Source organism: Durio zibethinus, chromosome 12 (assembly GCF_047325235.1).
Source record: "Durio zibethinus cultivar Kanyao isolate XHJ-2024 chromosome 12, ASM4732523v1, whole genome shotgun sequence".
NCBI classification, from domain to species: Eukaryota; Viridiplantae; Streptophyta; class Magnoliopsida; order Malvales; family Malvaceae; genus Durio; species Durio zibethinus.
This window is the reverse complement of record NC_143173.1, coordinates 25,196,667-25,219,628: the sequence shown is the minus strand read 5'-3', so window position 1 is coordinate 25,219,628 and position 22,962 is coordinate 25,196,667. Positions and strand designations below refer to the sequence as shown.

The following is a 22,962-nucleotide window of genomic DNA, read 5'->3' as shown; positions in this document are numbered from 1 at the left end:
CCATTGGTGGTATGATACGGTAAGAATTCTTTCAGGCTTCAAAAAGAAGTGATGATTTATTAGTGGCGTACCAAAAGGCACATATGTTCGTTAAAACTACTGTAATTAATAAAAAAAAGGGGGTTTTTTCTACAAGTAAACATTAAGTCACTTTTAGAATATGCTTTTTAGACCTATTGTTCTTCGGTCAATACTCTACAGAAATAGTAAAGATTTTATGATGATAAGTTCACATGTAAAACAACACAAAAACAATCCTTGATGATAGCTGCTCATCCTTATCTTACCAATTAATGATCCTCTAAACCATGATTGTTATTGCAAATTTGCAAGATTTGAAGAAGGTAAATTCTAGGGGCCAAAAATGATTGAACCCTTCTTTGATAAGTCTTTAAATTTGAATTTAATTTTGAGATTAAGTAAAAAATTTGTATTCAATCCATAAAATATTATTTATTTTAATATAAAAATAATTTTAAATTTCTATATAAATATCATATGTCTTTAAATACTTTTAACTCCTTTTACTTGGTTTTTGAGGTTCTCATTGTTTCTCTTATAAAATGCTTTTATTATTAAAAAAATATTTATATTTAATACACTATCAATTTATAAATTTTATATATCATCGATAAGTTTAATAATATCATTTTATTAATAAAATAAATCAAATGATATCACCGAATAAATTTTTTTTTAAATATTTTTTTTATATATTTATTTTAATGATTGATATTTACTCATAATAAAATAAAATTATTTGATTTATTAATAGCATATAAAATTTATACACTAATAATTTATTAAATATAAACTCTTAAAAAAAAAGCTTCAATTTTTTTCACTCATTACTGAATTAAAACCCATTAAAATTGTTGCGATTAACAAAAACATAAAAAGGAAAATGACATGTCTATACAAAATATATGCACAGCTGACATTTTCCATTGTTTTCATTTCAAATGTTCCTTCTCACTTCTTCATATACAGTTTCTGCTTATTGGACAGTGGCACTGGGATGTGCTTGGGTTGTGATGAACAGTGTAAACCATAATCCTGTTGACCCCTTCGTAGCAAGAATATCAAATCATCTCAAAAATTCGACTTTTTGTCTCATAAATTATTGGACAAAACATTGTTCCAACTCACGTTCCCATGGCTGCCTCTGACGGCCACAAATCTTCAACATATGCAATAAAATGTTTTTGTTAAATTTTGAATCAGCATTACATTGCATGAATTTTATGGAATAGATAACCAACGATAATAATATCTGTTCTGATATCATATTAAATTTTATAAACTTTATTATAAATAAATTAGATTATAATCAAGTTGAATTTAAAATTCATCAATCTAAAAAAAATTGATTTCTATAACTCAATTATTAAACTTTATTTATTTTTCTGTTGAATCCAACATTAGAAATTTATTTATCAACCGGAGACCTACATTGAACTTAAAAAAATAATTTTTATGATTAAATTTATTAATTTTTTTAACAAAATGAATAATATCTCAGGAAAATCCTTATGAAAGCAAAGTGCTTGTTAATTATTCATATCTAGGTCAATTTTAATCTTTGAAATCGCTTTTGAATTAGTCCTGACATAACCTTAATAAGAGACATTGTAATTTCGTGCTCAATCCTTTTCGGTTAAGAACATGCATGTTTCAATTAAACATCAGTATTATTATTCATGTAAAAGCTGCACTTATAATGGAGTTTATATCAAGATAAGAAGGAAGTGCCAAAATAACATATCATTTTCGGAAATGAAACATGATAACATTATCAAAAGCATCCAGGAAACTTTCTTTTCATTTCAGATAAAACAAACGATAAAGATGGTTCAAAGGACCATTACCAGTTACCAACCACAAAATATTTTGAGTTTGGTCCCATACATAGGAAATGGCCGGTGACTAGCCACAATCTCATCAACCAGGGGCACTGTGGATTTGATTGAGCCGTAGCCAGCAAGGTAGCAACATCACAATCATGCAAGGGATGCTTTTCAATTTGACTTTGAACTGTATACGTAGCCCTAATGATCTGTTTTACAAATTGCGACGTTTTGAAACATTGTTTGAAACTTTTTACCTTGGCTTTTGTTGGTAGCCAATGGCAGCTAGTATACGGGTTCGAGGTTTTTGAAATGAAGCCCAAGGCCGCCGGCAATTTCAAAATGAAAACAAAGCTGTAAACAAGTGTGCATTTGAAATTCATTCGACTGGATTATATTCCTATTCATATAAATTATATATATTTATTTTATATTAATATATTGTATTTAAAATTATTAAATTTATTTTTTTATTATCTCAGCATAAAGGTTTTATTGGACTAAATCACAAAAATTAATTTGGGCCAATAAGAACCCAAATAGGAGGAGAGTTCTTAATTTGATGTTACAGGGCCAAGCCATGGATGACATGATGGATCATTAAGGTCAGTCTAAAAATGGGTATTGTCTCTGGACAGACAAAGTGGACCCCATAAACAGTACGTTGCCATGGAAAAAGTCGAAAATCATGTGGAGGGGCCCCATAGCCCAAGGGCTTTGTCAGATCAAAATGCCCTTTTTTTATCTTTATTCCGTTCCTGCCACGTCGCCACATATCTTCACCATGGCCCCACTGTCTTTATTTTGCTTAGCTGTTCGTTGTGTAGTTGTGCGTTATAGATGCAGATCTATCGCGTTTTACTTTCCATTGCTTCAACTATAAAGCCTTAGCTGCTTCACTTCACTTCACTCAAGCAAAGACAGCACCTCATAAAAAAACACCAACAAAAAATCTATTTTTTTTGGGTTTTTTTCCTTTTTAATAAAAAGTTGAAAACCCAGATTGAGAGTGAAGCTAATTCATCAAAGGATGTAATGTAGTGTAGTTACAGATTGAGTCTTGGGGATGTTTCCAGAGGGGAAAATGGAGGAAAATTTGGTTGAAATGAAGCCAAGAAAAAGGGTTCCAATGAAGGTCTGGTTAACTGTTCAAAGATCAATAGGTCTCCTTGTGGGTGGGAATCACACATCCTCCGGGTTTTGTTCTCGCTAAATTTGTTTTCTTCCTTTGTGTTGGGTTCAATTTCTCTTGATTTCTCATTTTAGATTAAGAAGCAACGATCTTTTGTTTTATCAAAGATTGGATCTGTCTTGCTATTTTTATCGAGTTCGAAGGTGTTAAGGCCATGGATTTTAAGACCTTGAAGTTGATGATCTTTCATGGGTCTTTGGCGAGGCGTGTGCTTTTACGCGCTTTCATTCTTGGTGCTGCTTTATCAATTGCTCCTTTGCTGCAAATGATATCTGGGGCCGATCCAAAAATGTTGTATACCGTTTCTACCTCAGCAGACTGTGCCCTTGAACCTGGTTCTTCAGGGCTATTTATGTTTCCAGGCACCTTCTTGTTCTCCAAAGATTGGGGTTCGTTTGGATCGGTTCAATGTGAGGAAGATGGGAACTTGACAACCAGAGTCGTTAAGAGAACTAATGGGAAAGCAAATGTTGGGTTACAGTGCAAAAGCTCTCTGTGTTGGTGGAGGCTCAGTGTCAGCTGTTGTGGCATTGAGAGACTTGGGATTCTCTGATGTTACAGGGGTTCACAGGCACCCCTTTTTCTCTCTTAAGCATAAGAAGTTTGTATATGAGCTTGATTATGAGGACAGTTCTTTTGATTTTGTGTTATCCAGGGATCTAGATAAGATCTCTGTCCCTGCTCTTCTTGTGCTTGAGATTGAGCGCGTTCTTAGGCCTGTTGGAATCGGGGCTATGCTTGTTGGTATTAGTGGGTCAGACCCTACTAGCTTTATTAGGTCGGCTACCCCAGTTTCTTCCCTACTGAAAGCTTCCCGTGTTGTGCATGTTGATTATGTGAACGAGTTTACATTGGTTGTCTTCAAGAAGAAACTCGAAAATACCACTTACTTTGAACAGTATCGTCTTCCTGCTGACTGCCCATCTATGACAAGCAACAAAGCTATATTGGATAACATTGAGCCTCCTGTGGAGGAGAAACCAATGGCGTTTGAAAAAAGTGTTACTTATTTGCCTAAGTTTGTTAACGTATCTTCTAAGCACGCTTGGTCTATATTGATATTGGGGCGGGTGAGCATTTGAACTCAAATTTTACAAGTTGGTTCTTGCCATCTTACCCTATTGATCACAAAGCCTTCGATGTTTATTTTGTTGATCACAATACTTCGACGATGCTATCCTACGTAAAAAAGCCTGGTATCAACTTTGTTTATCACCCAGGCCTTGCAGGAAATAGAGCTACTGCCAGTTTAGGAAATAAGGCTTCCACAGATTCTGATATTGTTGATGATTCAGATCCATTTGTTGAAGATGAAGGTTTTGACTTTCTTCTCTGGTTTAAAGATACAGTACAAACTGCAGACTTTGCGGTTCTGAAGATGAATGCAGGGGCAGTTGAGTTAAAACTTCTCTCAGATTTGTTTGAAAGTGGAACCATCTGCTTCATTGATGAGCTTTTTCTTCAATGCTTAGACCATATGGACAGTGGAGGAGTGGTGAAGGGAGACTGCATGGACCTCTTCAAGGCCCTTAGAAGAACTGTTGTGTATGTCCATCAGTGGTGGGAAGATTAGACAGCCATTGATCTGGTGTTTATGTCTTGTATGAGTCATGAGTCATCTATGTGCTACTCCTGCTTGCAGTTGCTATTGTTGTTGTTTACTTATTACCTTTATCATGGTCGGTCTTCCTCGTCTTCTGGTATGTTGGGAGGAAATTAAGTTGCTTTTGTGGTTGAGCACTATGCTAAATGAACAACCACTATGATCTCTAGTTTGCTGAATAAAGTTCACAAATCATTGTGTGCTTGCCCCGCTTAATTACTCTCTCTTTTTGTTGATATGTATTTTGTTTTTGGCATTCTTCTAGGCATTGGTTGGATATCATTATGAGCTCTCTATTATCCAGTTTTACAGGCATGTTTCAATCTCGTTAAAGGACACATGCACCGACACAATATATGCAGAAGTGGATTCGTGAAAACCAGCATTGGGTGTTCCATTGGTTCTTGCAGTTACGTGATGTGATTCGCTTGTCCTTTTATATTTCAATCAGTTCCCACGGCTAGTAATGCCAGATTCTTTTTATTGCAGTGACATGATGTGATACGACGATCAATAATTTGAAGCTTAACCGCAAGATAGTCCTGGAATTACAGTGACGTGCTGCCAATGCCATCAATAATTTGTAAACTTCGAAACTTTACCTCAGAAGCAGTAAAGGAATAATTAATAATTCAATATGAAATTTATCCTTTATAAGATTTTAATATGATATTTAAATTATAAATTTATTAATTAATATAATTTTTTTATATTAATTAGCATAATATTCACTCTTATCGTTACATTAAAAATTTTTTAATTTTAAATATTAAATTAAATATTTTATTATAATTCGACCGATTCTTAACGTAAATCCACGAAGAAAAGCCACTTGGTGTTGCCCTTTTCCTCTTAAACACCGAAGCCCTTTGGACACACACATGCTTGCTGCCAAGCTCGGGCATGGCGGGCTCAAAACTTTGAACCAGTTTGTGAGAGAATGTGCAAGTCAACCAGGTGCAACCCAATAAAACAAACAGGCCAAGCACACCCCTATTTATTTATTTATCTTTTAAACGCGTGAAGTCCTTGTTTTCCATCTGTTTTTAACTGATCATTCCAAAAAAATTAGGCAAGTTACATGCCTGATAGGCTGTTTCTTGCAGACTCATCGGGTGCAACACGAAAAATTTTTAACCTGACGACTGCAGTCATAGAAAATTAGCAGCTCCTGCAAATAAATTTAGCTTCTGCTATGTACATCTAGACCAGAGTCATGAAATTCAACGCTGGATGATAATTGGCAGGTTCCAATTTCCAAAATAATGAGACCGCTGATTATACAGCCGAGCATGTATCGTATAATGAACGAAGTAAATTGCTTTAGCAGCCAAACGAGTTAATAAAGTAAAACATTAATAAATTTTGATGTTCCAGCAAACGAGAGGGCATCTATTTGGCAAATAATAATATATATTTTGTGTGAAATTCCAGCAATTCATTCATACCATGTAACATAATGGATTATAACTTCCTGTTTGATTATTCCAAAGGCATGACATGTAAAACAAAAGAGAGGATGACAAAAACGGCAGATGAAAACTGATAAGAGAAAAGAGGGGAAAACAAAGAAAGATAACGACAAGCTACCGTGCAGGAAGATAGTTAAAGAAACATGTTCTCATCTCATTCATCATTATCAGTGCCATTGTTGACCTTTATCTCCAAAAGCCTTTCAACTGGTTGTCTACAAATTGGGCACCGATTAGTCTGGCATCTCAAAACCTTTGCACAGGAGCTGCACATGCACTGCATAATGAACAAAAAGAACGGAATCAGACAACCAACCATAAGCATGTACTAGTTTTTTCTTTACTCCATTTCTGTCTTCATTATGGAGGAAGATGAAGAGAAATGGTTCTGAAGCTGAAAATTGGTCGAATCGACCAATTATGTGAGACCCACCACCACGGTATTATTTTTATAAAAGGCAAGTAATTCTGACTGTTGTTCAAGAAAACAAGTTACTATTAATTACCACAAGATTTATTCATTCGTTCCCCTTTGCTTTCTTGTCTATACGGTCGATTTGCAAAAGACCAAAAAAAGGAAAAAAAAATGAAGAAAAAAGAAGTGGCTGTGTTTACCATGTGTCTGCAGGGAAGAACAGTTGTGTCCCGAGGCTCTGAAAGGCAAATAACGCATTCTTTTCCAGGATCATTTGCATCAACATCATTATCAACTGAATTTCCAATTCCATATATTTCTTGCAGCTCATACCTCATCCCATTTACCCACAGAATCTGTTTCACTACTCTCACCTGGTATTCACCCTTCTTCTCAAACACTGCCTGAGTTATCTGAGAATTCATGCCTCCTGACACTTGGTTTCCATCAGCCTCATTCTGGTTGACAGGCAATGCCTCTGCTTTCACTGCCAGATGATAGATGTCCACCTCATCTACTTTCAGTAATTCTGACTCCTCAAACATAGAGAAATCAATCCCTGTTCCAGAGGGCTGTCTGAACTTCTGTCCTAGACCTTGTTCAAAAGGCACAGTTACTGGGGGTAGAATATTTTCCTTCATTGCTGTCAGATTGCACTCTTCACCTTCTTTCGCGAAGAAAATAACAGTCATCCTGTTTGCGGAGCAAAGCAGACACTACATCTTGTTAAGAACTAATATCAGACACAATAGCATTCACATAAAAACTGGCTTCTCAACAATGGAGAGAAGCAACATTTGAACTTCCAGATAACCTCAATGCATAAAATTGATTCAGAGAAAAAAAGTTAAAAAAAGTTTGTGTTTGAGGACTACAAGTATGTGCCCCATTATATAAGTCTTGCTTTCTCATGATGCTAGAGAAAGAAAAGTACCACAACTGATATATTGTTAGCCCAATGAATAAAAGGACAACAATAGCCATAATATTGATAAGAAAATGAATGAAAGTGCATAAGAAAAGAATGTTATCAATCGGATTATTACACTTTTACAAGATATTCAGCGAGCTAAATGCTTGCTACGTAAGTTGTGTTGAACTTCAAGAAATCATTCATGTTTCTTTTCCGTAAACCTTGTCAAAACTTCTTAAAACCAAGGAATAGAGCTCTCTTTTCCATCATTTACTCTAGTAGAGAAGTTTCTATGTCTGATAACTAGGATGCAGAAATTTAAAAGGATAACAAACAAATTTCACCATCATTCTTGTCTTCGTCACAACAAACCTGTTGACATTTTGTCTATCAAGTAAAAGAAAGAGAATCACGGGGCTCAAACTCTGACATGCCCGGAGGGGACCTCAAAACACCTCCAATGAGGTGAAATACCATTTCGTGAGTTTTCTTCCTTTTTCCTGTCATCTTGTCATCTAGTTTGAAGTAGATACAAAATTTCATATAACATACAAAAAACCCAGTTCTTCAATCATAGTCAGACCCCAAATAAACAAAGCCACATTAGTTACAACCTCAAATGATAGCTGAGAAACTACATAATCCATGGTCAACAAAAAAGAAATCCAAATAATCTTTCATTGAGTTCCTAATAATCTATATTCTTAAAACCACTTGGCAAATCTGTATCCCTTTAAAATTTCATATCTCTCAAACTGTAATACACTTCTCCGTCTAATTTGAAATAATTTACATCTCAAGCTCTCAAAAAAGAAATAGTCACATCAATTCTATTCAAAGAGTAAAATTTTAATCAAAAGCAACCCAGATTAAAAGCTACAACCATTGAATTCTCATAGGTAACAAATACTCAAAATTTAACCAAAAAGATAGAATTTTATACCTTCCAGCAACAGTAGCATCAAACGTGAAAGTAACCAAAAACTTGCCAGGGTTCTCCTCATCAGCTTCCAGTTTCAAAGTTTCCTTCTTCAAGTTAACGTCATTCCTTATCGTAACCGCCTTTTGATGCTCTATATACGGCACCGGGGGCGGTGGCATCATTGGTCCATAAGCATACCTACTCCAATTGGCAGGCTCTATGTGGGGCCCACCTCGATGATGATGATGATCGTACGGTGGGGGAAGCGGCAATGGAACCGGAGGCTGAGGCGGGTAGTAGCCTGGATACTGGTAATATTGGGGCGGGTTCGTGTTCGGGTATTGGGTCGGGTAAGGCGTAGCGGCGGCAAAGACGTAATGGTTGGCAGGGATTTCAGGTTGCGGCTGTGCTGAAGGTGGCGGTTGAGGTGGCGGGGGGTGGCTTCGCAGGCTTCCATGCCTTCGCCGGCCATTGACTCCGCTGCTTCCGATGTTTCCCATGAATTTTTGCCGTCGTTGGAATATAAAGGGAAACAAATTAAAAGTTTTCGATAAATATATATATATATATGAAGGACAGATTTTTATAACAAAGTTGGATCCAATCTCATGTAAACATTTCTGGGTTTTCCTTTTTTCCCTCAAAGAACCAAAAAAAAAAAAAAAGTTGTTTGGGAGAGGATCAAAAGGATTGTAATTTCTTCTACTTTTCCTTTCGTTTCTCCGTCAGAGAAGGGAAAGGAAAGCGAAGGGAGATAGAAGGGAGGTGAAAGAGATGGAGAAAGAGAAGAAAAAGAAAGAATCTTTGGATGGGTATAATGGGTTTGAGTAAGCCCCAAAACACCATTGATGGAGAGATAGAGGCTGTGCAAAAGTGAATATCTTTCTTTCTTTTTTTAGTTTTTCTTTGTTTTTGTTTTATTATTACAGTTGTTATCGAAAGTTAGTAATTTGATGACAAAAATACCCCAACTTGGTCGGTTTCAGATTGTGTTCCCATGCAGAAGCACCTACCCGATTAATGGTCTGAATTTTTGGTTAATTACAAAAAAATTGATTTTAGCAACAAAGCTAACAAAAATTAGTTAAGTTAGTATCAAGATTAGTTGTTTTTTTAATCAATCATGCTTCCATAATTATAAACAATCTAAAAATAAAATTTTAAATGCATTCCATACAAAAAAATTATCTTTAAAATTGTTCTATCAAAGTTTTCATTTTTTAATTTATTGCATTGGTTCAATTCGGTTAAAATAAATTTTTTTAGAAAATGAACTCGAAATTTTTTATTAATTTATAAAATTATTTTTAAAATATATTTTTTAATAAATTTTAATTTAATTTTAATATTTATAATATTTTTTATTTCATATGCCGATTTTTTTATATATAAAAGGAATATTTTAAAAGAACCAAAATGGACAAATCGGAGAACAAAGACAAAAAGTGCAAGTATCTTATAAAAGGAAGGTTTAAGGTTGAGTATTCAGGTCAATTATAAGGGACAAATGAAGGATATTGAAGAACAAATGGATCAAACCTCCCACCTGGTGAAGCTTCTGGTTCTATGTCGGTATCAGTCAATTTTACAGGCAAATTAGCAAAAAAGCATTGAAAATTTGATGTGTAATTTTATTTCATTATCAATCATATTGTTTTTAGATCAATTTCCATGTCCAAACCAGTCAAATAAAGTTGAAAAAAAAATTGAAGTATTTTTATATGCCGGGCATGTGTTTTCCACTACCCTTTTGGCCTAACTCATAACATAGCCTGCTCCACAACTTGGATGACGATGATGATGATGATGATGATGAATGAAACTAATTTTCAGTTTTCTGTGTTTAATGGCTAACCATATGTCCTTTGATAACGACTCTAATGGGAAATGCCAAACAAAAGAGGGAACTTAAAATAATTAATCCATTTCTTATACAAAATTTGCTGTATCTTTTACTTTGTCATAGTTGAAATGATCACCACCATTACAGGGTTGAGAGGCTGCTGAGTTCTTCGGCCCCCTGAATGTGGCCAATCAAAGTTTTTTTTTTTTTTCTTTTAAAAGTTCATTTGCTAATTTAACCATCAAGATCCTGTTGGTAAGCAACTTGAAATACTCTAGATTATTATCAAAACCTATTAATTTAATTAAGAGATTAATTATTAAAGAAAAAATGATTGAGGTATTTTATGAAAGAAAATTTAAATATTTTTTGTTAATGTGAAATAGAAAAGAACATAAGAGTTTTTGTTTTCGTCTTTCTTAGGTTAGAGAATGTGAAAAATTAAGTTGTAGATATGAAATCAGATGTTGCAATCAAATTAATTTTTTAAAAGTGAATATAGATTTTTTTTATTTAAAAAAAATATTATGTAAATAATTATTATGTAGAGTTAAAGTTTATGAGAGAAAAATAAAAAATTATTATAACATCTCTCATTAATATTGATGATTTATTTGAGTAAACTATTGAGTTTTATTTTCTTCATGTTATTAAGATTTAACAATGATTATTGAGTGAATTTTAAATGTTGAAAGTAGATATTTTAATTTTTAAAAATTGAATGAGTAAATTAAAATGAAATTATGTATTAATGGATAAATTATTACTATAAGTATTATATATTGTTAGAAAACTTGTTGACTCTACTTTCAAACAAACAAATGAAAGTCGTTTTTGAATTTTTTATGAAGAATTGTTTAATTTTTACTTAAAAATATATAGGTTACCTGATAGTAGCAACATGAAGGAATTACAAAAATTCTCTTAATTTTTATAAAATAAATTATAAATTGAGCCATATATGATTAAAAAGATTATTAAATTTACTTTCCAATTAAATAAGAGGAACTGAATTTCGAGTCTCTTATTAAGAAATATTTAATTTTTACTAGAATGTATACATGTTGTCTAGCAACAACATATGATATAGATTGCAAAAATTATTATAATTAATCTACAATGAATTATAAGGTGGACAATATATAGTTAGAAAGCTTATCGAATCTAGTTTCTAACACACTAAAAATATCTTAATTTTCAGTTGTATACCTTAAGATAAGATCATTTTAATAAAAAGAGCTCAAGCTGCCAATATTAGTTAGTTAAGTTAAACATTGTATAACTTAAATTGTTTTTAATATAAATTACCTAAAAAAAGGTTAATTGATTTCTAATACATTAAAATAATTTTGAATAGACCGTTAATTATTTTGAGAGAAAACTAACCAGTGAAATTTAAAAAAGATAAGTAGAATCTCACGCACTTTACTTATTTTCGAATTTATATATATATATGTATGTTTCTGAATAAATTAAAATTTTATTTCTTTATTTTTGGTACATAAAAATGAAATCAAACATATAATTATTTTGTATTTGTTTATTATATTATACACTGAAATAATCACCATCATTGTAGGGTTGAGAGGCTATTGAGTTTTTGACCCTCTAAATGTGGCCAATCAAAGGTTTTTTCATTTTTTTCTTTATGTTAAAAGTTCATTTGCAAATTTAGCCATCAAGATCTTGTTGGTAGGCAACTTGTAGTTTAAAGATTTTACAAAATTCTAGTACTATAACTATTTTATTTCAATTGAATTTTTTTCATTAATTTTAAAAGTTTATTATCTATGATGTTTTTGGATCTCATAGTTGGAAGGAAAGGAACAGGATGGAAAAATAAAACTATAATAGGCAATCAAAAAATATGGTTAAGGGATGCCAGAATTATTATTTTAAGACACGTTCCAACGTTCAAGTCAGTATATTACTTAAAGTAAGGTAGTGAGGTGTGTTTGGGAACCTTTAGTGTAGAGAAGTTCAAAGAGTTAGGTCTATCTTTTTGTGTTACCTTGTGTATCTTGTTTTTCATCTATCTCTTGCTTGAAATTTAATGGTTTTAGGCATCTTGAATGCTGATGGATCATTTCTAATATGATTGTCTTGACAAATTACTGGTGGGGTCTCGGGCAAATCCCTCTTTTGGTGGATGGCAAGCCATCTATTTAGAAAAAATGACTCGATTGTTTTGGCATGCTTTGCTTGGATTGCCTAAAAACTCAACCGTACTAATCAAGTTCTGATTGCTAATCAGTTGACTTATACCTAATATTTATAATTATAATTATAGAAAAAATACAAAATTATAAATTTATTTACAAATAATAAAAAGGATAAGAAATTAATTTATTTTTTGCTAAAATTTGAAGATATATTTGGATATTAAGCCCTCACTATATATAAATACATTTTTGCACTTCATTTTAAAAAATAAAAGTCTCTTTTTTATTTTGATTATATACCTACATATTATAATAATATAAGTTTCATATTAGAAAATTAACTGAATAAGTTTGAACACAATTCTTTATTACACAAGCTTGAAAAGAAAAAAAAGACTTGGAATTGTAGTAGTTTGTAAATGACTTTGAACTCAGAATGTTTTTAACAAACTTTTTAATAACTGAGCCAAGTTATATTCAACAATTTCCTGAGCAAGTACAAAAGAATTCAAAATTTGGGAATATTAGTGGCCATTAGTTAAAAACAGATAAATTTTTTTAAAATGAATCTAGAGAAAAGATATATTATAGAGAGCTTGAAAATCCCTTACTACTCAGCCAAACATAATAATATACTTTCTCTTTAAAAAATTTTGGTACATTGTAGATAAAAAAACAAGTATGGATGGTCCATAATAATACTTAAAGATTTTAAATTCGATCTTAAGTATGCTGGCTCAATAATTTCTTTTATTTTTTGGTACGTAATGAGTTCTCTCGTGCACGACACCCTTGTCGTCGGGTTTACGCCTTTTTATAGTACTTGAAACTATACATTACTATTAATTTTTCCATGCTAAACAATAAATATGCTCGGGTCCAGTGAGACTATGATGATAATGGTACCTTGATTAACACTTAGACGACATTTTATTCTGCTCGTTTTGTTGGGTTTGGCTCTTTCCTGGAAATATCCTTTCTGATACCAGTAGTCATTGGTTAATCACCTTACTAGATATTAGGCTTCTAAATCCAAATAATAATTGGATTCTGAAACTGTATATGGGTTTGGATGTTCTTAAGTCCATATAGGTGGATTGATGCAGATAAGTCTTCTTTCCTGTTTCAATCTTGTAAAATCAAGTTAATTTTTCTCAGATTTTGTATGCTTATGAAATGAGAAGCTGACTCCAACTTATTGTTTCTTGTCTGTTTTTGTTCAACCAATTACATTGGAAAAAAAATAGAATCAGTGGTAACTGTTTAGAATGGTTTTTAAATTTTTCCTGGAGAAGAATTCCAAAGTCTTAGTTTTAAGAAGTCCAAACGCAAAGGCATGAAGCTTGTCTTCTCATTTCTCTTCCTTTTTATGTACTTGAGTACTTGTATGCTTTCCTCCCTTCATTTAGCTGTTACCTTTCTCCAAGGAATCTGAACATCTAGCTTCTGGAATTGAGCTTTCTGAGAAGAAACCACTTTCCAGGCAGACCAAAGACATGAAGTTCACATCCTGTTTCTCAAATTGCTTTTCTTCTGCATCAGAAACCGACAATTACAGTGAAAGACAGGGTAAAATGTTGGCTTTCTTGTGCCTTTAATTATGTTTGTTTTGATGCAAAGGTTAAGAGGTCTTTGGTGTTCAAGATTGAATTTTCTTCTGTTTTCAAAACATTACTTGTTTTTTTCTTTCTGCATACACAGAAGCCGAAGGAGACAATTATCAGAATTTTACTGTCTTCTCTTATAGTGAGCTGAAAGTTGCCACTCATGGATTCTCTGCTTCAAACAAGATCGGGGAAGGTGCCTTTGGCTCTGTCTACAAGGTTTCTTCTTTGATTTGAACAGAAAATTCTGGTAAATTTTCCTAAACAAAAGCTGACGTTAAGTTTTGGTTTTACCTTGTAGGGCCTGCTTAGGAATGGTACCATTGTGGCTATAAAAATGCTTTCAGTTGAACTGGAATTGATGCGTGGGGAAAGACAGTTTGTATCTGAAATGGTTACACTTTCCAATCTTAAACATGAAAACCTTGTTACACTCAAGGGTTGCTGTGTGGATGGAGCTAACAGATTCTTGGTTTACAATTACATGGAAAATAATAGCCTGGCGCTGATCTTACTAGGTAAAAATTTGTTAGTCAGTCTACTCATAGTCTAGTCAATTTCATTATTGTGAATAAGTCATCTGATGTATTAAACGATGTAGAATTTCCAGAATTAATCAGATAGTGAACACATCAAGAGATTTATATTAGTTTTTTTTACAAAGAAGGCCGAGGAAGGAGTTATTGGTGCTGGGATTTGAATCCCAAATCTATTGGATGTCAACTCTTAAAAAGTGAATCCATGAACTGACCGAGCTAACCCGAGTTCTTATATTAAAAGATTTTGGTTTCTATGTATTCTTGATTAATAGGTGGAGAGCAAAACGGGATCAAACTTGGTTAGAAAGCAAGGCGAGCTATTTCATTAGGAGTTGCTTGTGGGCTTGCCTATCTTCACGAGGAAGCTGAGCCTCACATTGTGCACAGAGATATTAAAGCTAGCAATATAATTCTGGATCAGAATTTGATACCAAAAGTTTCAGATTTTGGTCTTTCGAGAATTCAAAGAGATAGTGCTTCTCACATTAATACTCATATCGCAGGCACATTGTAAGTGAAAATTGCTGGTTCTTCCCATAACCTTCTTAGAATCTGTCTTATATGGTTGAATTTATGCTCCTTGAAGTACCAATGGCTAATGGAATTTCTTGCAATGTCAAATGAGATAGAGGCTACCTTGCACCAGAATATGCCATCAGTGGTCGTTTGACTCGAAAAACAGATGTTTACAGCTTTGGGGTACTACTTTTGGAAATTATCAGCGGGCAAACTGTTGTCAATTTTGACTTAGAGCATGGTGAACATTACCTAGTTCAAAAGGTAATGCTATTGAATGTAACTGGTGAATCCAACACTGATGCACAGAAACTATATCTTTCAATTCATTTTCAGCATATATACATATATTCTCTGAGAATAAATTACTGACATGTTGACTTTGTTATTGGTGTAAACGTGCAGGCATGGGAATTTTACAGTGCTAATAGAATTCTGCAATTGGCGGATCCTATAGAAGTTATGAACTACCCTGAAGAAGAAGCGGTTCGATTCATCACAGTGGGTTTCCTTTGCGTTCAAGAAACAGCCAGGCTCCGACCAGAAATGTCAACGGCCCTGAAAATGTTGACTAATGACATCGACATCGAAGGAGTTCAGATTTCACAACCTGGTCTTGTTGCTGATCTGATGAATATCACGACGAAATACCACATTTCAGGGCCTTTCCTCTAAAGTCTCTAGCATGGAAAGCACGCGCAGCCCCCTTATTCCATATTCTTGACTTGCTGGCTCTATTGTTCTTTTGGGGTTGTCGGGGTGTCAACAGAAAAGCATAGGAATTCAAATATGAATCATTTTACTGATAAACTTTTTTGTTCCTCTAGGAAACTAATGATTATTTGGATACTATTGAAACAGTTCCGTCGCAGTCCTGAAAATACTGTACAAAGAAAAAAAATAGAACAATAACCCTTCTCCACCGTATACAAATTTTTTTTTCGGATCAAGATAAGCATATTGCAGTTTACTTGTTGAATTTTGTGATATAACTACCAGATTCTCAAACAGCAGCATACACCACAAATAGACTTTGTGAAAACCAGAGAGCCTATAACGTCAGTGGATATGCCTATCGAAGGTTGTGAGTTGTGAATCGTTTTCATACCTTGAAATGAGGAAAATGGAATTTGAAGTAGCCCAGCAGCCATCAGAATTCACCCTTTCACGGTATAAGATGAGAAAAGAACCAGTCAGAAGCAAAAACAAAGAACTAATCCAAGCGTTCTCAGACGATTTTACCTGTATCCTTAAGTCCTGCAAAGTTTTAGAGGGTTATGACTAAAGCTTATTTTGTTATGGAAATCCCAACTTCTATACTTGGAAATTAGATTGACCATAGAAAAATATCTACCCTCCATCAACTTCCAGTGATTAAGACAGCAGTATGCATGCATGGCTCCTCGCATGCCATCCACGAAGGCCACCGGACTCTTGATGGGCTTTGCAAATGGCATACAGGGAGCCAGGCATGCAAAATATGCATTTAATCTAATAGCAAGCATGGTGATATGAATATGAAAATAAGTGGATTCATAAATGTATGTCTAACTATATATACTGAGGCACTTAAAAATAAACTTCCTGTTACTTTTAAGGTCCAAAACCAAATGATTGATGATGCTTGAACAATGGTGACTATGACAGTGAAGAAGCACCACATTCACATGGCTGGCAGGTTCAATGCTCAAGCATGAGTATATATACATATACTTGAGAACTTTTAAGAGAAAATGAACAAAAACTATTCAGGTTAAGAAGTGTTTTAGAGAAAGGAGGCAAGGAGCTGCATATATACTGAAGAAAATGAGTTTGTCTTGTAAACGAAAGAAAGAAGAAAGAAAGAAAAGGGAGATATCTTGGATAAACTTCTAATCAGTCATAATCAAGTTGGCTTCAAGGTGACTAAGCCCCCCATACCTTCTTTTTTTTCCCTTTGTTTTCCTGGGAACATACCCCCCCAACTACTTTTGAGTTGTCAATTTGGCATATAGCTATAACACAAGCACAAGGCATATCATTCCACCTGAAAGGCCACTTCATTTCCTACTTTTGTCTCTAAATTTAATGAAGGTAGTAGGGTTTTTGTGTGGCTTAGAAAGAGTAAGAAGGAAGCTGATAGGTTGGAGAGAAAGAAAGAGAAAGAGGAAAGCAAAATAGAAATACTGAGCCTTACTTGTTTGGTTTTGGAGGATCCTTTTTCCCTCTTTTCTAGATCATAAAGCAAAGGTTTCATTTGCGCTTCTGAAACTGATTTGTCAGGGAGTGCTTGGATGACTTGGATTCCCATACCTATACACCTGGTGTTGAAAGAACATCTCCCTTCTCTCTCTCGTGCCTCTCATGTACCTTTGTCCCATCTTCTTCTCTACAGCTTAATTTCCCTTGCATTCCCTACCCATACGTACACAGTGGGGCCAAACACGGCCAAACCAACATTCTCAAAGGAATTTGGCTTCAGCTTCTCCAATTTGATTCCATGATTGATGAACAGAATTCCTTCAACTGCTAGTCTGCTAGCTGCTACTATGAAAGCCATGCCAACTACCATCTTCTTATAGGTTTGGAAGAAAGCTTGTTCTGTTGGAAGAAAACATGTTCTAAGTGACATGTTGGCAAAAGGCTACAAGAATTTCCATTTCCCTTGCCTTAATTGAAGAAGAGAACAGTTGACATAAAAACATATGGGATGCATAAGCTGTTTGTGTCTTGGAACTTGAAAGCAATGACTACTATTAATACATTTTATCGTTTTGGGGGTGGAACTGCAAGGGTGGGAATCCTTCTCCTTTTGTCAGAATTGCCAGAGCTTAGCACTTGCAAGAGTTGGCACGACCTTTGTGTTTGGTTGACATTGGACTCTCTCTCTTTGCTCAGATTCTGCTCTCTCCTTGGATCCCTCCCCTCCCCTTTTCTCCTCTCTCTTGAGAAATACTTCTATTAATTAACCAAACAGATACTTAAAAACAAAAGCATTAAAAAATTTTACAAAACCTTAATGGCTTTAAGTACACAAGAGGGCCAGAACAAGTAGAAAACAAACGCAACAGTTATCAGCAGAGATATTTATCAAAGCCTCAGTCCTTCCCCCACTTGAGAGAAGAAAAAACTTCCAATAACCTATGTTTCAGTAAATTTTGATATGGATCATATATAAATGAAAAAATCACTAAGTTTAATAAAGAAGAAACAATCAGATCAGACCAAAAAGTTATTTCTGGACTCAAAAAAATATATGCAAGTTTGTTTTCTAAAGTTCCAGAACTGCAATCCAGTGAAAATATGCACAACTGTTAGATCTTCTGCTTTCTCTTTTGCCTTTTGTGACAATCAATATGTATTGGTGAAACTTACAATCCAGGCATATGAAATATGAAAAGGAAAAATGATCATAACCACTTTATAAATCTGCTATAGATGGGTGTAGCAATATTTATTTGTGTCTATTACACTATTATTTGTGAGAGAGACAAACGAATACCATGATTTAGTTTTATTGGTCTCTACAAACTATAGGATCGGTTCCATTGCCCTACTTGCAGATGAACTTATGAAATTTCAAAGCATAGCTAGCGGAAGATATACTTGTCTACAGCATAACTTTGATGACAATATTTACTTTTAACACATTGATGATGACATTGATCGGATGGTTAGGACATTCGCTACTTAGTTATGTTTGTGGTGGCAGAATGAAATATGCTCTCAGCTAACAGGTTGACAAATTGACTGAAACTGACAATTGAAGAAAATAACAATGTGATCATACCAAAATCAAGCACTTTTATTAGGAACTTGAACATAGTGCTGGGAGGAATGGCTGTAGAATGTTACATGGAAGGCTGAAATTATTGTATGAACTTACAAAAGTAAAAAAAAAATCGAATTCCCTTCACTTCATGGATAGTAAGTGATACGTTGCATCTCATTCTCATGTACTAAAGTTGATTTACAGTTACTGAATAGCTATGCACTTTGCTAATCTGTTCATTTGATTTGCACAAAAATTAGGGGAGCCATGATCAGAAGACCAGTCCATTCTTCGCAATTTGCTCCAACAAATTTACCATAACTGACATAGTAGGACGCTCAGTAGGATCTTCTCTGACAGCCAACTCAGCTATATCAGCCAATTTAAGCATAGGCTCAACATTTCTAGGAAGAGCAACAAAACGATCAATTATGGCAGCTGCCTTTCCTTTTTTAATTAAGGGAACTGCCCAATCAACTATACTTGGAGGTGTATAATCTCTGTCATAAGCTTTCCTTCCACTGAGGATCTCCAACAAAACAATTCCAAAGCTGTAAACATCACTTTTCATGTCTCCACTAAGATCAAGATCCCTCTCACTTGATGTAAGAAGTCCAAAATCTGCAATTCGTGCTCCCCAATCTGAATCCAAAAGAATGTTTGAACTCTTGACATTCCGATGGACAATTGGAGGCACAACTTCCTTGTGAAGGTACTCAAGTCCCCTTGCAGCCTGCAATGAGATCTTCAAACGAAGGCTCCAACTCAGGGGAGAAAGCCCTCCATGAAGGTGATCATGAAGTGTACCATGGGGCATATATTCATAAACGAGCAGCCTCTCCCCCATCTCTGAACAGTAACCTAGCAAATTCACAATATTGCAATGTCTCACATTGCAAAGAATTTCAAGTTCCATCTCAAAGTCACGACTGTTAGTGTGGATTATTGTGGCAGCATTTGCTCTCTTGACAGCAACTTGCCTCCGATCTGCTAGCACAGCCTTGTAAACAAAGCCATAACTTCCCCTACCAAGCTTATTGAACTCCTTGAACCCATTAGTGGCATCTTTTAGCTCTGAAAGCCGGAAAATTTGAGCTGTCCCTGGACAAGGAGTGATGGGGAGTGGAGGTAATGAATCAGCAGTGGTATCAGCATCCAACTCTGGTTTGCCTATGCAAGACTTAAATTGCATTTTTGTCCTTTCTTCCCTTTTAGTCGCAAATATACGTGGATGGAAACACCAGCTAAGTAATATCAGCAAAAAACCTAAAGCACAAGAACCAACTATGAGCACTAGCCTAAGCAAGCGATGCCACTGCTTCCCTGGTGATGATTGGAACCCACAAACATCCCAACAAGAACTGTTTTGGCAAAGAGAGCAAGCTGTGCATATTCTGTCAGCATTCCTAGTGCATGAACTAGACAAGAAGAAACCTTCAGAGCAATTTGATCCACAAGGTGAACAAATCTGCAAATCTTTCCTAACACACAAGCTAGTCAAATCTGGCTCATTTAGAATACTTGCATTGAAAGCAAACTCCCATTCTCCGCAGGAAGTAGGACGACAAAGACCAGGGCTGCACAATTCCAGTGGAGGATTATAATCAGGTTGCAAGGAGGCATTTCCGGACCAACAATCCAAAACCAAATCATCTTCCCTAATGCCGCAAGTAGTGAAGTCAGATGAAGCAAGTGCCATAAATCCAGAACGCTTTGGAACTGAAGAAAAATTGAAACTGCCCCAACATTCTACCCCATGATTATCCTTTCGAATTCCACAAAAATGATGAGCACCTGCTGTCAACGATACGAAACGGACCCCAACAGGAGGGTTTGAAAATGAGTCAGAATCACCCCAGCATTTCACTTCACCAGATGAATCCAGGATGCCACAGATAGAACCTTTTGCTGAAGCTAAATCTAAAAAACTCTCCGAAACATTGGAAACTCCTAAAATATTCACATTTGGTCCCCAACAAATAAGCCCTCCTTCTCTAATCCCACCACAGCTAAACCCTTCACCAGAAACAATCTTTTTTAAAACAAGATATCTAATACTCTGATCATAAAACAGATTACTCTGTTTTGAACTTAAAGTATTATTAGAACCCTTTACAATTTCCCAACAATCAACAACACCGGATTCATGATCAGAATAATAAACCCCTCTAATTCCACAAAAATGATTCTTTCCAGCAGCTATATGAGAATAAGCCGTGGTTTTATAACTTGAAGGAACCAGATCTATACCTAACGCCATCAAGCTCCAACAAAAAACTTGAGAAGTATTAGCTAAGATGCCACAAAGGAAACCTTCACCGCCTGAGAGAGCCGCCATTGGAGGAACTTGAGAAGTAGCGTCCAAGGATGATTGGGAAGATGAAGTGGTAGTAGTAGTGGTGGTGGTGGTAGAAGAAGAAGAGCTGCTATTCTTGCTCCAACATATAACTTCCTGTTTCCCGCTGGCATCAACGGCACAGAAGAATCCGTTGTCGCCAAATGCGGCGGAGATAGGACCCATTGATCCGAACCCAGATGCGGAAATGGCGGAAATGAGGAGGAGAAGAAGGAAAAACATGATGGTTTTGAGGATTTCCATAGCGGGTCTTTGTTGTTCTTTTTGTTGTCGTTCTCTTCTTCTTGTTTGGTGTCATGGAATTGAAAATAGAAATGGAGGGTTCTTTCTTTGAGCTTGAAGTGAGTAATAGAAAGAGGAAGAGGAAGTTGATGAGGTTAGTAGCGATGAAAAAACACAGTATCGCCTTTTTTTTTTTTTTCTCTTTTGTTTGTTTCCATTTTTACTGTGTTTGGTGGTTCGAACCGTTAGTGTTTCGAAACTACAAAGGTAATCAAGCTCTCCAAATTAACTGTTTGTTATAATCACTTTTACCCGCCAACAGTGTTAATCATTGAAACAACTTCTCATCAAATTACTATTTTTTTACTTTAAGTTTTGATCATCAACACTCTATTAACAATCACGAGAATGTTGGCCAAGTTAATACTGCAAGTCTATTGTTTCTTTTCATGAATAAAATTACGAGACTTTTGACTTAAATCGGGGGCACGACTCTAAATAGTTGTCATTACATATGCAAAGCAATATGAATGGTGTTTTACTGATCTGATCTGTTAGTCCCACCATCGGACAATACAGAGAGATCTTTCCACTTTCAGCTGTGAAAATGACAGCCCGTCTGATAAATAAACAAATGAACATGTACAAAAAGGAAAAAAGGCGTTTCTTACGCCTTTTGAATGTGCAGGTGCATTCTCCAAAGATAAATATATCAGATGTTTGTTTGTATTAATGGATTGGCGTGTGACCCACTTACCATTCTCCTGATTCGCTTGTTTTCCCTTTTGCCTTTTTTACATAGACAATTTGGCATTAAACAATATGGAATGTGTCATTTCCATTTGTTAGACTGAGAGCATTACTTTGCATATTATCGAAGGCAACTTCACAAAATTCTATTAACATTTGCTAATCCTACTTTTTTTTCCCACTCCCACGACAAGAAGACAAAAATACAAGTCATCAAGATAGTTTCTTTCTATTTCTTTTCACAATTTTATTATATGTCGGTAGAACCAAACCCAATCACCTTGTTTAGGATTCATTTAGTAATGTGAATCTGATATTTTTACCATGACGTGATATTATTTCATGACTATACTTTTAAAGGTTTAGTCATAAAACATAATTATGACGTGTTAACATGATAAAGATTTTCTTCCGTCACACTATCAAATGAACTCATGGAACTTATTAATAAGTTATGAACCACTATTATTTTTCATTTAGTAACAATTATGAAAAAGAAGTAAAAGCAAGTCTGAAACACAACAAGAACTGCAATCAGACGGTAAAAATGTGCTTTGAATTGAATGCATCGGCATCAAATTTATTACTGGTAAATAAATGCAGCGAGATGGATAGGGATGTTTCAATTTTTGAACGTATGAAGGGACCATTAATAACTAGGATGCTCGAAAACCAAATTCAATTTGAATTTTCGTTGTTAAGTGTTACAATAATTCAGTGTCAATTGTGCACTAGCTGCCAAACTATCCTAGAAATTATAAACCGCCGATCATATCACGTGGTTGCTTGGTCAGCCTGTCTGGCTTCTTTTCTGCTAAAATATCATATTATAATCAACCTGCATCTTTTGGAGCT

At 34.8% G+C, this 22,962-nt stretch overlaps 2 protein-coding genes and 2 pseudogenes across 3 annotated transcripts; 2 read left to right on the top strand and 2 right to left on the bottom strand.

The window, feature by feature from the left end:
- Positions 1-3,050: 3,050 nt before the first annotated feature.
- Positions 3,051-4,858, top strand: LOC111296581 (uncharacterized; annotated as a pseudogene).
- Positions 4,859-6,035: 1,177 nt separating this feature from the next.
- LOC111296823 (putative E3 ubiquitin-protein ligase LOG2) lies at positions 6,036-9,258 on the bottom strand. The gene is made up of 3 exons (XM_022891297.2): positions 8,386-9,258; positions 6,730-7,222; positions 6,036-6,391 (listed from the first exon to the last, which is right to left on the bottom strand). The coding sequence occupies exons 1-3, from the start codon at positions 8,862-8,864 to the stop codon at positions 6,269-6,271; spliced, it is 1,095 nt and encodes a 364-aa protein (XP_022747032.1). The 5' UTR covers positions 8,865-9,258; the 3' UTR covers positions 6,036-6,268.
- A 4,003-nt stretch (positions 9,259-13,261) lies between these two features.
- Positions 13,262-15,983, top strand: LOC111297825 (putative serine/threonine-protein kinase; annotated as a pseudogene). The gene is made up of 6 exons (XR_016326187.1): positions 13,262-13,938; positions 14,071-14,192; positions 14,275-14,491; positions 14,785-15,022; positions 15,142-15,292; positions 15,434-15,983. The product of XR_016326187.1 is annotated as a putative serine/threonine-protein kinase (transcript).
- Positions 15,984-18,762: 2,779 nt separating this feature from the next.
- On the bottom strand, positions 18,763-21,668 carry LOC111296813 (serine/threonine-protein kinase-like protein CCR1). Its single transcript, XM_022891283.2, has one exon. It carries the CDS (start codon positions 21,376-21,378, stop codon positions 19,051-19,053), a length of 2,328 nt encoding a protein of 775 aa, XP_022747018.2. The 5' UTR covers positions 21,379-21,668; the 3' UTR covers positions 18,763-19,050.
- Positions 21,669-22,962: the final 1,294 nt, after the last annotated feature.